Below are 14,118 nucleotides of genomic sequence, written 5' to 3' on the forward strand. Positions count from 1 at the left end.
GTTCAGTCTCCTTTCGTGCTCCCCTTGGAATGTCTCCCGGTCTCCCGTGCCTCTGGGCCAGCCAAATAGGTCCCTGGGAAGGACTTCGCTCTCTGTACCAAGAAAACTGGAGAGCACTGGAGCCGAGCCCTGTTCTCTGCCTGGTTCCCACCCACACTGAGCTACCCATGTGCCTCCATTTGCTCCATTTTTGCAGAAAGGTTCGATTCCCTTGCGACCCGGTGTAACAAAGGGGTGAAGCACAGGTACGCTAGGAAGGGATGGTTTTTCTTGACCTAGGACTTGAGGCTTTCAGAAAGTTACACTCCTATCACGCAGCAGCCGTCTGGACCCATGGACTCCAGAGGCTGCAGCCAGTGCTCGTTCCTCCTCCCCCTGCCCAGAGCAGATCAGGTCAGACACGGAGCTCTGGGTCCAGGGGAGTGCAGCCACCCAGAGCCATACCTGGGGTCCAAGAGAGTCTTTCAACATGTCCCCCTAGACAATGGGATAGTCCTGGGAATCAAAACCCCTCGTTTCCCAGCAAGCCCTGAGCTTTGCAAAGCGCCAGACTGGTTGCAAAGCAGGGTCTGGCCTGGTCAGAGATCCCCCCTGCCCTGCCCGTGGCTGAGAAGGTGGCACCCTCTCCCCTGAGTCAGCCATGAACTAACGCCCCAGCACAGTGCTAGGGGACACAGTGCTCCTGGAGGTGTTGCCTGTGAAGGTCCTGACCAATTGTGGTCACTGAAGGCCATAGGCTGAATTCCCCTCCCCACATCCCGTGGGCCGCGCCAGCTTCTGCCCAAGGAGCAGAGCCCTCATATGCACCCCAAAATCAAACTGAGGCTATGCCAAGGGGCTGCCAGCCAGGCGGGCCCCTGAGACATCACAAGGGTGTCCTACTGAAAGCAGGAAGAGATGCGGGATGGTCATTGCCTTCTCTTCCGACAGGGGATGGCACTATGCCCTGGGGCGTGGCACTGCTGACTGGAAAAGGAGCATCTTAGGGAGGGCTACATGCATTGGAGCGGCTGAGTGTGGGGATGGGCCAATGCTCAGGGACCGGCATCCCCTTTGGTGTGAACGTGGCCTTCACTTCTGCTCCCCCGGTGCGGGGAGACGTGTGAGCAACCTGACCTGAGGGAGGGAGGCGGGGGGGCGTGACGGAGAGCGCATCCCTGTGTGTGTCTGTTCACGCCTGCGCATGCGTGCAGCTCTCTGCCGAGCACAACAGCCCCCTTTATGCCCGGAGCACGTCCTCCCCATTGGCTGCGTGCGGTGAAACGCTCGCTAATGGGCATTATGCTTGTTAAATGAGTGAGTGAATGTGCCAGACACAGGGCCCCATTCACGGCAACGCCACATTCCATGACCCCCGCCTCACCCCTCCTCCCAAATCCCCCCCCCCCCGGCATTTGTGTGCACCCACTGCCCTGCTGCCGGCCGGAGGTCTCTAAAGGCCACTGTAACATGTGCTGGGGGCAGCCCGATGGCTCCTAAAAATCTCATCTTGCCTGCTTGCATGAGGCCAAGGAGGGTCAAATAAACGCTCCCCAGGTAACGGAGGAGCTGGGGAACTGGCATGGTCGGAGGCCATGCTGTCCCTTTAAGGCAGTGGTCTCCAAACTTTTTAACTTGGGTCCCGCTTACCCCTGTCTGTGCCCTCCCCCTGCCCCCAGAGGCAGGGCCAGGAGCGAGGCCATGGCTCTGCAAGGGGGGGAGCAGATAGGGGTAGGCGGGCCGACGCTGGGGCCCTAGCTGGAGGCGGGGGCAGGAACGGAGCTTTCACCGGGGGCTGAGGCCAGCAGCTGGTACCCCAGGTGCAGGGCCTGCAGCCACGGCCAGGAGCAGAGCTCCAGGAGCGGGGTCGGCAGCCGGATCCCCAGGCACGGGGCTGGCAGCCGCAGCTGGGAGCAGAGCCCCGGGAGCGGGGTCAGCAGCCAGGACCCCAAGCACAGGGCTGGGGCCAGGAGTGGAGCTGGGTGGCATTCCCTCTTCGCCCTCTATGGGGGCTGGCCTGGGCCCCAGCCACCCCCCCCAAAACATTCCTCTTTGCCCTGCTAGGGCGGCGTGCCCCACAGATTGGGGACTTCCACTTTAAGGCCTGTCAGTTATTGAGAAAACTAGACACCTGGCCTGCTCCACACCAGAGTGACCTGTGGAGTCGGGAGGTGGCTGCCTGGAGTTATGGCTGGGAGAGGATGCCCCTGTGACCTCAGAGGAGACTGGAGATGCATAGATGCCTAGGCCCTGAGGGACCCCTGTGACGGGGATGGGAGGACCCTCAGCACCTTGTCTCTGAGCAGTTTCATTTGCAAGCACCACTTCTGCAGTTGCCTCTAAGCCAGCAGCTCACAGATCTACCCCACCCGCCCGGACCCATCTCTCTGTCCAAACTGAAATCTCGGCCTGCCTCTCCAACATCTCCTCATGGACGTCCAGCCAGTAGCTCAAGCTCCACACGGCTAAAACAAAGTTCCTAATCTTTGGGGGTGGGGGTCTGTCGGTGCGAGCACAGCGGGGGTCAGCCCTATGGAACGGGGGGAGCAATCACTGGGACGGGTGGCAGGCCTTCTCCACAGACTCACACAGGCTCCTAGTGCCACGCCCGGCACTCCAGCCCAATGCACATAAAGCTGAGAACTGATCTCCCGGCAGTGCCAGCCTCACCCATCCAGGAGGCTGGAGCCCCTCTCCCCTGCAAGCTTCACCCTGGCCACCCCTGGAAGCTGCGTCCAAGCCCCTGATTCATGGCTGGCTTCTGCGCTGGAACTGGAAAATCCTGCTGCATGGGCAGCGTGCGTAAACCAGACTGCCCCTGTCTGCCTCCTAGAGACAAGGAGGAGCCGCTCCCCCAGAATGAGAGCAGGTGGGAAGTGGGCGAATAGTAGCAGAGGCCAGGCCAAGGGCACCACACAACAGCGGTGGAGCCTCCAGCCCAAAGCAGGATGACACCCGGTACGCACAATGACGGAGACACCAACGGCTGGGCAAGATGGCGGAGAATCCCCCCAGTCGGGGCTGCGTCCTGCCACCAGCCTCCCTCCCACTGAGATAACTGGAACATTAACTAAGCCAGGCCTGCAGGCCTGGGACCAGACCGTGCGCAGCCGGCAAGGTGATGTGGGGAGAGGGAGAATGTGATGGGGGGGTACGGGGGCAGGGAGCTAGTTAACAAACAGCCATCAGCATACACCAGAGATATCAGTGTGGAAATGGGTCTGATGCCAAAATGGGGCCCACTCCAAGAGAGAGACTGCCCGGCAGAGGGCAGAATGCAGGGCTGGTCTGCACTGCATAGCTCCAAAACCACAGGGGTGTTAACAGCCATTATCAGGAGAACAAAGGGCCTGGGGCTGAGCAAGGAAAAGCAGAGCAAACCCAAAGCTCCCCCCAGAGCAGAAGAGGCTGGCAGAGTCACGGCACGCAAGCATGGGATGCAGAGAAGCTGCCCCCCTCTGGCACACAATGGCAGACCCCAGGGTCGAGAGGGAGGGACGTTTCCAGGAGGATTTGTGGAGACCAGGAGCTGGAGGCAAAGGATGGCCAGTGCCCTGTTCAGACAGCCTGGACCAATCTGCGGGGAACCCCTACCGCTCTGTGCGGTCTGAAGGGTGCTGCAGAATATTGCACAGCACCGGAGGGGAGGGGGGACTCGCATGCCTCTGCCTACTCCTGGATGGAATCAGGTGTCGCTCACATAACGGGTGATCCTTCAGCTCAAAGACTCATGCTTCTGAAATGAAAGCATCTGAATTCTGTCCCCCAAAACCTCCGAGCAAATTCCTGCTTGGACAGCTTCGGCCCAAGGCTTGGTGCATCTTTCCCATTAATACACAGCCCTTGGCCACCTGCCCACTTTGTCCGCCCAGGATCTGGAAGGTGAGAGGCCCAGCCCCATGACTTGGGATTTTGTGTTTACTTCCGGTGAGCTCCCGCAATATGCAGCTTTGCCTCCTCTGTGAGGAAGCGCTCAAGCTGCAGACACATTAGTGTGCAGATCAAAGGCAGCCCGTGGCCTCTGGGGTCCCAAAACTTGGGCACCTAAGAACCAACAGAGCTTGACCCAGGCAAAGTGCAGACTGGAACCTCAGCAGATCTGGCAATGCCCCTCTCTCCTGAGCACCTCCTGCTAGTCCAGCCCTGTGTTCCACGCCTCCTCCTACAATCTGCTGATGCATCTCAAAGCCAGCCCATAGCTACCCCTGCTCCTCCAGTCTAGGGCTCACTCCCTGCAGCCCTTTCCACTGTTTCAGGCCTGGGATCCTCCCCCCTCAACACACAGCTGCTCTGCCAATGCACCTCAGGCCTGATCAGCGCCCCCTCCTCACACATAGGATTACGGTGGAACACAGGAAATGCCCGACCAGTGGTCTTCTCAGTCTAGTCTCTTGCCCCTGGCAGCAGCTGCAACATGATGCTTTGGAGCAGCCTCTCATAATGTCCCATGCTAACTGGGCAAGACTGCCCATTGGAGGGGTGATTCCTTCTTGTCCGCTATGGTGAACAGCTAACACCCTTACTATTGATCAGACCTGGACCCAGCACCCAGGAAGAGGGCATTGCTCTGAGCAATGGTCCTTGCCTTGGGCAGCGTGGCCAGGCTGCTCCCGCCCAGATAGAGAATAAGGACCCAGACCAGGCAGAGGTCCCGCGGGGCGGGAGGGTGGTAGAGAGCTGCTTTTCTAAGTGTGCGCCTGGTTGCAGCATTAATCCAGAGCTCCATCCACAGCACTGACTCTTTGCCCCAGCTGGGTTCTGGAGAGCACTGACCCATCACTGTACTTGGGTCCCTTGGTGCTGTACTGACCTGCTGCCACACCTGGACCCTCAGCAGGAGCCCTGACCAGGGTGCCCAATGCCCACAGCACCACTCTGTAAACCCACCGGGCCCTGCAGGATTCTGGGACTGGCCCTAAGAGGAACGTTTCTCTGCATCAAGGATTTTTGCTGATTTCAGCCCAAGCTTCCCACGTGGGGGCTTGGTGGCTGTGACCTTCAGGACTCCTGCCCAAATACACCCCAGAACCCAGAGGGAAAGCAGCAGCTCCTCCAAAGAGACCACACCTAACATTCAAGTCTGCTACACTGGGCTGCCAGGACTTCACGAACCCCATCAGCCTCCTCCAGCACATAGGTCATTAACCCGGCAGGAAACACACTGATCCTCAACCCCACTCCAGCTCCCAAACGTGCCCCACCGTCTCCTCCACGCTCAGGAGAGGCAATAACAGAAACACACAGCAAGGGGGTCAGAGAAACCAGCTACGATAACGTCCTCCATCCCCCAGAGGCAGCAGGGAAAGGGGCAGCCTGCAGGGACCTGCACTGAAAGCCCGCGGGGACCTGCACTGACAGCCCAGGGCCTGCAGGGGTCTCCATCCCAGACATTTGGGGGGGGGGTTGGGGTTGGGTGGCAAAGCCCTTGCCGGGTGGGGGGGCACTCAGGCAAACTGGCGTGCCCGCTCTCCAAACGTCAGGACTCCTGGGTTCTTTCCCCAGCTCTACAGCAGACTTGCTGTGTGACCTTGGGGAAGTACGTGCCTCAGTTTCCCCAGCTGGAGGCGATGGTATGGCGCCCCCTTGGCGGTGATGTGAGAGCTCAGGCTGGAATGCCCTAGCTATAGTAAGCTTTGAAAGCACAGACCTGGGGTAGGTCCCTCCAAGGTGCTCTCCAGGGCTCCGCAAAGTGCTGCATGCCCTGGGGGGTGAGCGCTGTATGTCAGACCATGAGCCACACCCCAGAGACACTGTCCCAGCGACTGAGCCACAAACTGGCCCAGCCTCGGGCTCCCACACAGGGACTGTAGGTTTTGCTTTCAAACAGAGCATCGCACAGTCTCAGCTCAGCACCGGAGCCAACCCTGAGTCCAATGAAACCCCCTCCCACTTCCTGACTGCTCCGATCTGAGGGCGAGGGGAGGTCAAGCAGGGGGTAACTAGAGGGGGGGATATGAGGTGTGGAGAACCACTGGGGTTCCTAGGCTCCAGCAGGGGTGGGACACTGGTGCCCTGAAGAGGCATGCTGCTGCGATTGGCCTGCATCTCCCTGCTCGCAGACCAGTCACGGATCTGCTGAAAGGATGGACGGAAGACAATAGGGAGACATTTGGAACCGTGGGCTCCAATTGGTTGTCATTGTCCCCCAGGCTCTGCGGGCCAGTGCGTATCTGGGAGGTCACCAGGTCCAGGGTCCTCGGTATGAATTCGCAGCATCTCTGGAGCAGACAACCACTGCAAACAGCTTTGTCATGTGGTGGGGACTTAGCCGAGGATGCCGAACCCACCCCATGGATGGGCAGTCACTGCCAGACTGCTCTCCCCCCCCCGGCCCCTCCCAGCAAGAGGCAAGTGAGTCAGGTAGGGCCTGGCAGCCAATAGCCAGGATACTCTAAGGGAATCTATGGCAGGGCAGCACATAAACAGAGACGCTCCCGCAGTGCAGTGCTGCGGGGCGCTACCCAGCAGTGCAGTGCTGCGGGGCGCTACCCAGCAGTGCAGTGCTGCGGGGCGCTACCCAGCAGTGCAGTGCTGCGGGGCGCTACCCAGCGTGGGCCTGTAGGATGCAGTGCACCAGGGCGGCTAGTGAAACGGGACCCTATCCCAGCCTGGCCGTGCAAACCCCTGGTGGTGCAGTAAGCACAGACACACTTACCTTGTACCTAATGGCCAGTAACTCGGTGGCTTCTTGCTCCTTCCTCAGATCCTCTATCATCTTCTCCTTCTCCTCCAGCAGCTTCTGCTTCTCCTCACTCACCAGGCTGTGGTCATCTTGAATGGCCGCCTTTTCCTCTTCCAGCCTCTCCTTCTGCTCCTTCAAGTAATTCTCCATGTTCTTCTCCAGGCCATCGTCATTGTCCTCCTCCCCTTCAGCCTCTGTATTGCCCTCTCCATCCACCACCTTCTTCCTTCGGCTGTTTCTCCTCCTCTTCTTGCTCAGCATCCCTCGCTTCTCCAGCTGGGCTTTCAGCCGTATGATCTCCTCCTGAAACTCCCGCAGCAGGGTGTCCTTCGGGTCCTCGTTGACCCTCGGCTTATTCTTGATGTTCTTCGCCCTGTTGGCAAACCTGAGGGTGGACAAGCTCTCCTCGTAGCTGTGAGAGGCTGGGCCTAGGGTGGCCACCATGATGGTCTTAGCATTGCCACCCAAGGAGTCCTGCAGGAGGCGGGTCAGCTTGGAGTCTCTGTAGGGGATGTGAGTGCTTTTGCCATCGACCAAGGCAGAGATGACATTGCCCAGAGCTGAGAGGGAGAGGTTAATCTTGGAAGCCTCCTTAGGCCTCTCCCCTGGCCCCCCCATTTTGCTCTGGCGCTCACTGCCAGCCAAGTCCACCAGATTGAGCTTGCCCACCCGGATGTGGTCCTCTCCATCCAGGCCGGTCTCGCTGCACTCCACTGTGATCACAAAGATGGCGTGGGAGCGGGAGCTGTATTCATTCATGTTGGTGCTGGCCACCGATCGGGTCTGGTTGCCCAGGTTCATGACATGCTCGATCTCCTTGACGTTCTTCGTCACGAACGAAGAGAGGTCTTTGATGTAAACTCCCGTCTCAGGGTTCTCCTTCAGCTCCAGCTTCTTGTTCTGGTCCTTCGCCAGGAGGTCTCGGATCTCCTCTTGGTAGATCTCCAGGTAGGAGGCCCTCACCAGGTACTGCTGGTTCTGGGACCGGGAGATGTGGGTGAAGACATGCTCAAAGGAATTGGGGACGATCCCTCTCTTCTCTGAGTCCGTCCAGGCCCCTTGCATAGTGTAGGTCTTCCCGGTGCCCGTCTGGCCGTAGGCGAAGATGGTCCCGTTGAACCCTTGCAGGACAGAGTCTATCAGGGGCCTGACCGTCTCGTCGTACAGGTCCGCCTGCTTGGAGCTGGCGTCGTACACGGCGTCGAAAGTGAAGGTCTTCGCCAGCTCCCCGGGGGCGGCCTTGGGGTTCCGGAGGGTCACTTGCCCCAGTTTCACGTCCATCTCCAAGATCCTCTCGCACCCGGCCGCCTCCTCCTTCCTGCTCATGGGGCGGCATCGGGCCACCACCTTCAAGGCCTCGCTGGTCTTGGGTCTGCTGGCCATCGCGAGCCCCCCCCCCCGCCGCTCTCCGGTCAGTGGGCTGGGGCGGCTTTGCGGGTGCCCCCCCCGGGCGGGGTTCGCGTCAGGCACTTGCCCCGGCGTCTCCCCCGTCTCCCCGCAGCGGGGCTGTCACTCGGCGCCGGCCCCCGGCAGCGCCGCAGCCCCCGCAAGGCGGCTCATGCCGGGGCCGCCCCGCGGGCCGGGGACGGCGGAGGGGCCGCAGGCGGAGACCCGGGGCGACTCAAGCTGGCGGGAGGGGCCGGGCAGCGGCGCGGGCTGGGGCTGGGGCTGGGGCTCGGGGGCCGGGAACGCCTCGCCCGCCCCTGCGCCGGCGGCTCATTCATTGCAGCGCAGCCGCTGCGTGTGCGCGGCCGGGGCGGGGGCGGGGGCGGGGGCGGCGGCTGGGGGGGGGGCGCCGGGCCGCTGATTTGCTGGCGGCGAGAGGCAGCCGCCCCCCCCCCGCCTGCTGGGAGCTGTAGTCCTGCCGCGGTGGCTGGCTCCTGGCCCGCCCTGTGCAGGGGGCCCGGGGCCCGTCGGGGCTGGAAGCAGCCGGCTCCTGGAGGGGGGCGGCGGGCGCGGGGCCGGGGGGGTCTCACTGGGGCAAACGCGGCTGGTTTCAGTGGCGGCGGCCGCTGGGGAGGGGGAGCCGCTCGGGGGGCGGCTCACACCCGGGGATCGTTCCCTTGGAAGGGGGCCAGCGGTTACCCTCGCCCGGCCCGCCCGGGGCAGACAGAGCGTGTCCTGGGCCGAGGGGAGGGATCGCCTGGGGCTGCCCGGCCTGCCATTTGCACCGTGCTGCAGTCCCCGGGCCCCGCGCCTGGCCGCGAGGGCGGCGAGCTCGCTGCTCCCCGATACAGGGGCATCCTCTGAGCGGCGCCGCATTCACACCGGGCACAAACTGCAAATTGGTGGGACGGGGGGCCCCGAACCGGGGAGAGAGGGGCGGGACAGGCGCCGGGGCTCCGCTCAAGGGTCCCGCGGGCCACTGCGCCTCTTCCACTGAAGACTTTGCAAAGACACTGGAGGTGAGGGCGCAGAGGCGGTGCCAGGACCATGAGGGGAGCAGCAGAGCTGTGGGAACGCTGGCCAGGGGCCCCCTGCCCAGCACCAATCTAGGGCCGGGTTAGGTGGGGTGGAGCTGTTCACAGATCCCCCAGGGCAAGAGCCCTGCTTTATTCTGCGCCCAGTTACCTGCCGACTGGCCCTGCATAACCATAAGTGCCTCCCCCCAGATGCTCTGCCTGGGAAGCTCAGCCCTTAAAGGCACAGTTCCCACTATCACAGGTAGTGGCTGCAAACGGGCCCATCCGAGTGCACTCCCAAGCTCTGGGATCATCCCACCACTCACACCGACCCCTGAGCACCCTGGGGTGTAGTGAAGGGCGAATGGAGGGGTTCAAGGGCCCCCTGCTGATCAGATGTTCACCTCGGCAGGTGAGGAATTGAATTAAAAGACTCCAGCCAAAGATAGGGGGACAGGAGTGTAGTACTGATTTATTTATATAGATTATTGCTGGGGTTTCCCAAATTGATGCTGGTTTCCCTTTTCCCCAGTTGGTTTCCCCTGGCTTTAGACCCACAGTTGGTGCATGGGGACAGGGAAGCATAGCCGGGGAAGGGCACCCAGGGATGGTGTTTTGTTTCCCCAGAAATTTGCGGGGGGCTTGTGCTGTTTTTGGGATGGCCCAGCCCAGCCCGAGCAGGCGGTGTTTGTTAGCCCTCGACACTTGAACCCAGCCCTTGCTGCTGTGACAGTGTCTGTAAGAAGGGTTACATCAGAGCGGCCAGGCTGGGTCAGACCAAAGGTCCATCGAGCCCTGTGTCCTGTCTTCCCACGGTGGCCCGTGCCATGTGCCCCCAGCGCCGACTTTTCAAACTGCCAGAGGGTGCTCAACCCTTGGCTCTGCCCCAGGCCCTGGCCCCGCTCCACTGCTTCCCCCAAGGCCCCACCTCCGCCCCGCCTCTTGCTGCCCAGTTCCGCCCCCTCCCCCCCACCCCTCCGAGCACGCTGCATCCCTGCTCCTCCCCCCTCCCTCCCAGCCTCCCTGCACCCCGTGAAACAGCTGTTTGTGGCGGGCGGGAGGGAGTGGGGAGGCGCTGATCTGCCGGGCCACCGGCGGGCAGGAGGCACCAGGGGGTAGGCAGGAGCTGATGGGGGGCTGCCCAGGGCCTGTGCCAGGTGCCCCAGAGGGAATGAACAGAACAGGGAATCGTCAAGTGATCCATCCCCTATCGCCCATTCCCAGCTTCCGGCAAACAGAGGCTAGGGACACCATCCCTGTCCAGCCTGGCTAATAGCCACTGATGGACCTGTCCTCCATGAATTTATCTAGTTCTTGTCTGAACCCTGTTCTAGTCTTGGAATGCCCCTGCAGCCACTACCTGTGATATTAGGAACTGTGCCTTTAAGGGCTGAGCTTCCCTGCTCCTCACCCCAGCTCGGGTGGGGGGGAGCCCTCTTTGTCTGCCTTCTCCCTGCCCCTCCAGAGGAGCCAGCCCATGGAATGCAGCCAGTAGCGGAAGGGGGCCATCCAGCAACCCAACCCTCCGCTGCTGGTCTCTCCCACCGCTCCTCCATGGAGTCGTGCCCCTCCAGCCTTGCACCAAGGCCTTGCTGGTCTGGGTGCCACCAGCATTGATGGCACATGCCACAAGGTACAATTGTCCAACGGTGACTTATCCCCCACTAGGCCCATGTACCCTGCTATGCAAATCTCCACACAGCAGCTGGCCAGGTGATCAGAGCATGTTTACGGGCAGGTGCATGGGCTCTCTGAGTGGCTTTGCTGTTCGTTAGTTACCAGCTTTGGGTAATATGGAGATCATAGGCTAGATTCGGTGTCAATGCAGAGTATCTCTGATTTCAGTGGAGTTACTCTGGCTACCTACCAGTGGGACTGACAGCAGAATTCAGCCCCAAGTGTCTACCTGTCCTGGAGACGGCACCACTGTATCCTGCTGCATTTCCTGCTCAGGTATGTCGCTTGCCTGTCCTCCACGGCTATCCATTACCTGGCCAAATACCACCTGCAGGCCCGTCTGCTCCAGGAGGCTACCCCTCCTGAAGGGTTATCATGTGAAACCAGGAAGGATTATCGCCACATGGGCTCTTGTGGGCTTACTGGACCTGGAGAGAACCTGGCTGCAGGTTGTGTGTACTCTGGGTGAAGAGAGTCCAAAGAACTCCTCGTTTTGAAGTTTCTCCGCTGATAGCGTAGCCCACTGCACGTCCCCTGCTGTGCCCCATACGCAGAGATGAGTCCCTTACACCCCCCTCCTTTGAACATTAGCTCAGGCTGTAGAGGCGGATGCGTTAGACTCTGGTTTGAGCCCCAGGCGCGCCCCAAGTTGCAGCTATCACATTAGGACACTGCAATCAGTCTTGTAACCTGTCTCTGGCCACCTACGACCTCCCCTTTGCCACTAAGTGGCACAAGGCCAGTCAGACTGTCATGGACAGCAGCCTCTGACCACGTAGCCATCTCCCAGCGGCGTGAGAATGGGTGGAATGAGGCAGTGTCCCCCTGCCTCACGAGCACCTCCCTGTGGCCAGTGTTAATTAAGCACCAGGCAGAGAGAAGCGCATTATGATGACGGGTAACAGAGTGAGCTGGGAGTGAACACAAATGGAGATGCCCATGAATTTACCTCCACATATGAAGGAGAATACTCCTGGTCGTATGCTGCTGGGAGAAGAAATTCAGAATTTACAGGCAGATAATAATGGAATGCCTAAATGAATTGTGGGGTAGTTTCTGTGGGTGCCCCAGAGCCCCGTTCTGGACAGATTCCGAACTGCTCCACTGTGTGTTGCAGGCTCGGTATGGTACACAGCTAAGGGAGATCTTCCTTTCTTCCAAAGCTTTTGCACTCTGTCGCCCCTGTATCCGTGAAGTTCCAGGGGGCCATGGTGAACAGCAGAACAGAATTCATTTGTTACTATGCACTTTCATTTCTAAGGGGCCGCGCCTAAAGGTGTGAACCTGCCTCCCAAAATGCTAAACAGAGGCAGTAATTTCAAACAGGCAGCGAGACCAGCCGAACTCACACAGCAAGGTCCCCAGGCAGCCCTGCACTGCAGCAACAATCACATTCATACCCCTGCTTTGCGGAAACGTCCACAGCACCTTCTGTTCAAGTCCTTGCCTAGAGAGCTGGAAAAGACCGGGAAAGTCCCGACTCGGCCGGCCCTCTGTGTCTCAGGTGTGCAGGGCAGCGTCTCCCTCCTTCCTGGGGATGAGTCACAAAGTGGCTATACACCCCAGTGCCTGACCCTTCTTTAGCACAGCCCTCTATATTTTGGAGCAGAAGTTTGTGGGTTCTACCCCTGCCAGCAGCTGCAATGAGTAAACACCCACAGAATCACTGCAGCCTTTTAAGTCATCTAATCGAGGGTTTCTCAACCTGTGGGTCAGGACCCCAAATTGGGTCCCCAGCATGGGCAGCGCATGAATTGCAGGCTGGGGGAGGCTAGACCCCCTGCCCCCCAAAGCTCTGCCCCTTCCATGCACCCCCCCCCGAGCCCAGAGCCCCACACCACAGCCCCAGGCTAGCCCCCACTCCCAGCTCCGGAGCACCAGGAGGACGGGCAGCATGGCCCCAGGCCAAGCCGGGGTTACCACACAGGGGGACTGAAGCCGCACTGCTGCACGCAGTGCAGGTGGGAAGGGGGGAGCCTGGGGCGGAGCGTGGGCACAGCCTTCCCCAGCCTACGGTACCTGCCGCCCATGGTCCCCAGCTCCTGGGCTCGCCTCCGGGCTCTGCAAGCTCTGGGCTCCCAGCGCCACATGGGTTTGGCCCAGCCGTCATGACGACGGGAGTGCTGGTAGGCTGAATTTCAGTGAGTGGCACTTCCAGCCCACAAGCCAGGTCACATCTCCACTCACACCGATTTGGCCCAGTCGGGGGGGGGGGGGCGCAAACTGAGCGGTGCTGCAACCTTAGAGGTTGCAACACCCAGAGCCGAGAGCCAAGCCCAGACGCCCCACAGCACAGGAGCTGCAGGATCCACCACTGTGGGGTGGGTGCTGAGCAGCACCCAACCCAGCCCGGGGGGAGCAGGACCTGATGGAAACCACCCCAGGGCCTCCACCCCAGACTATTCACTGGGTCGTGACAGGCTGTAAACATGTACCATCCAGGAGAGGAGGCACGTAACAGGGACTTGGAACTCAACGCCTCTCCTCCTTGTCATGGGGCAGTCCCAATGGGCTGGGATTGCCCTGGATAAAAAGACGCAGAATGAATGGGCCCAACGGCTGTCGTCCCGGAGGGTGGAGCTGTGAAGGTGTTCAGGAAACCTCCCTGTCATCCCATCAGACGGTTAGCCCCACCCTCCCAGTTATCCACTTTTAACGATTAACTCCACAACAAAAGGAGCCCCCCAGCCAATCCAAGGGCAACCCTTACTGACAGCACACAGCTCTATCCAATCGCTTCTCCCCTTTTCCGAACAGGCTGTGCTCCAGAGCAATTATTTGCTTTAAAACCCACCCCCAACTCGCGGATCTGCCTGGCCCTGCCCCTGGCGGGATGTCTCGGAGGCAGCGCAGCCCATGGAAAGCCGGGCGGGCCCGGGAGCCAGAGCTCTGCTTTCACACACACATCCCGGTTCGATGCCTAGTAGGAATAACGTCGGTTGCTTTGTGGGGCACACAGTGAATGGCTCGGGAGGTAGATTCAATGGCCTGTGGTTAATCAAGTCTCAGCAGCCGCCCACTCCCAAGAATTAGAGATTATCCCTTAATTAATTAAGTAAGCGTCATTATTTGGCATACGCGCCGGCTTGCTCGTTTAATCCCACCCGTAAGCCTCCAGGAGAATTGTGCATGGAGCAGCCCCCTCACTGGGGTCGGGGCTAGAATCTAGGCTGCCGGTGGGGCCCTTCCGCCTCACCGGGTCTGGGCCCCAGAGAACCCTCGGAGGAGGGGATGGAGAGGAGCGAGTGGTGGGCGGGCCCAGGGGAGCCTTGGGGGAGGGGGCACAACGGGGGTGGGAAGAGGCCAAAGCAGGAGCGGGGCCTTGGGACGGAGCAGGGGTGTTGGGAACGTGAAATCTGACGGTGCGGTGCAGAGTTG

The 14,118-nt window shown here is 60.6% G+C and overlaps 1 protein-coding gene across 2 annotated transcripts in view; it reads right to left on the bottom strand.

Annotated features, from left to right (window-relative positions):
* KIF3C (kinesin family member 3C) overlaps window positions 1-8,385 on the bottom strand; it is a 65,260-nt gene extending 56,875 nt beyond the window's left edge. For both annotated transcript variants that reach the window (XM_073335489.1, XM_073335488.1), the window contains exon 1: window positions 6,635-8,385. In XM_073335489.1, the coding sequence (XP_073191590.1) occupies window positions 6,635-8,044 (1,410 nt within the window). In that variant the 5' untranslated portion in view covers window positions 8,045-8,385. The remainder of the gene's footprint in view (window positions 1-6,634) is intronic.
* Window positions 8,386-14,118: the final 5,733 nt, after the last annotated feature.

Source organism: Lepidochelys kempii, chromosome 3 (assembly GCF_965140265.1).
Source record: "Lepidochelys kempii isolate rLepKem1 chromosome 3, rLepKem1.hap2, whole genome shotgun sequence".
Classification (NCBI taxonomy): Eukaryota; Metazoa; Chordata; order Testudines; family Cheloniidae; genus Lepidochelys; species Lepidochelys kempii.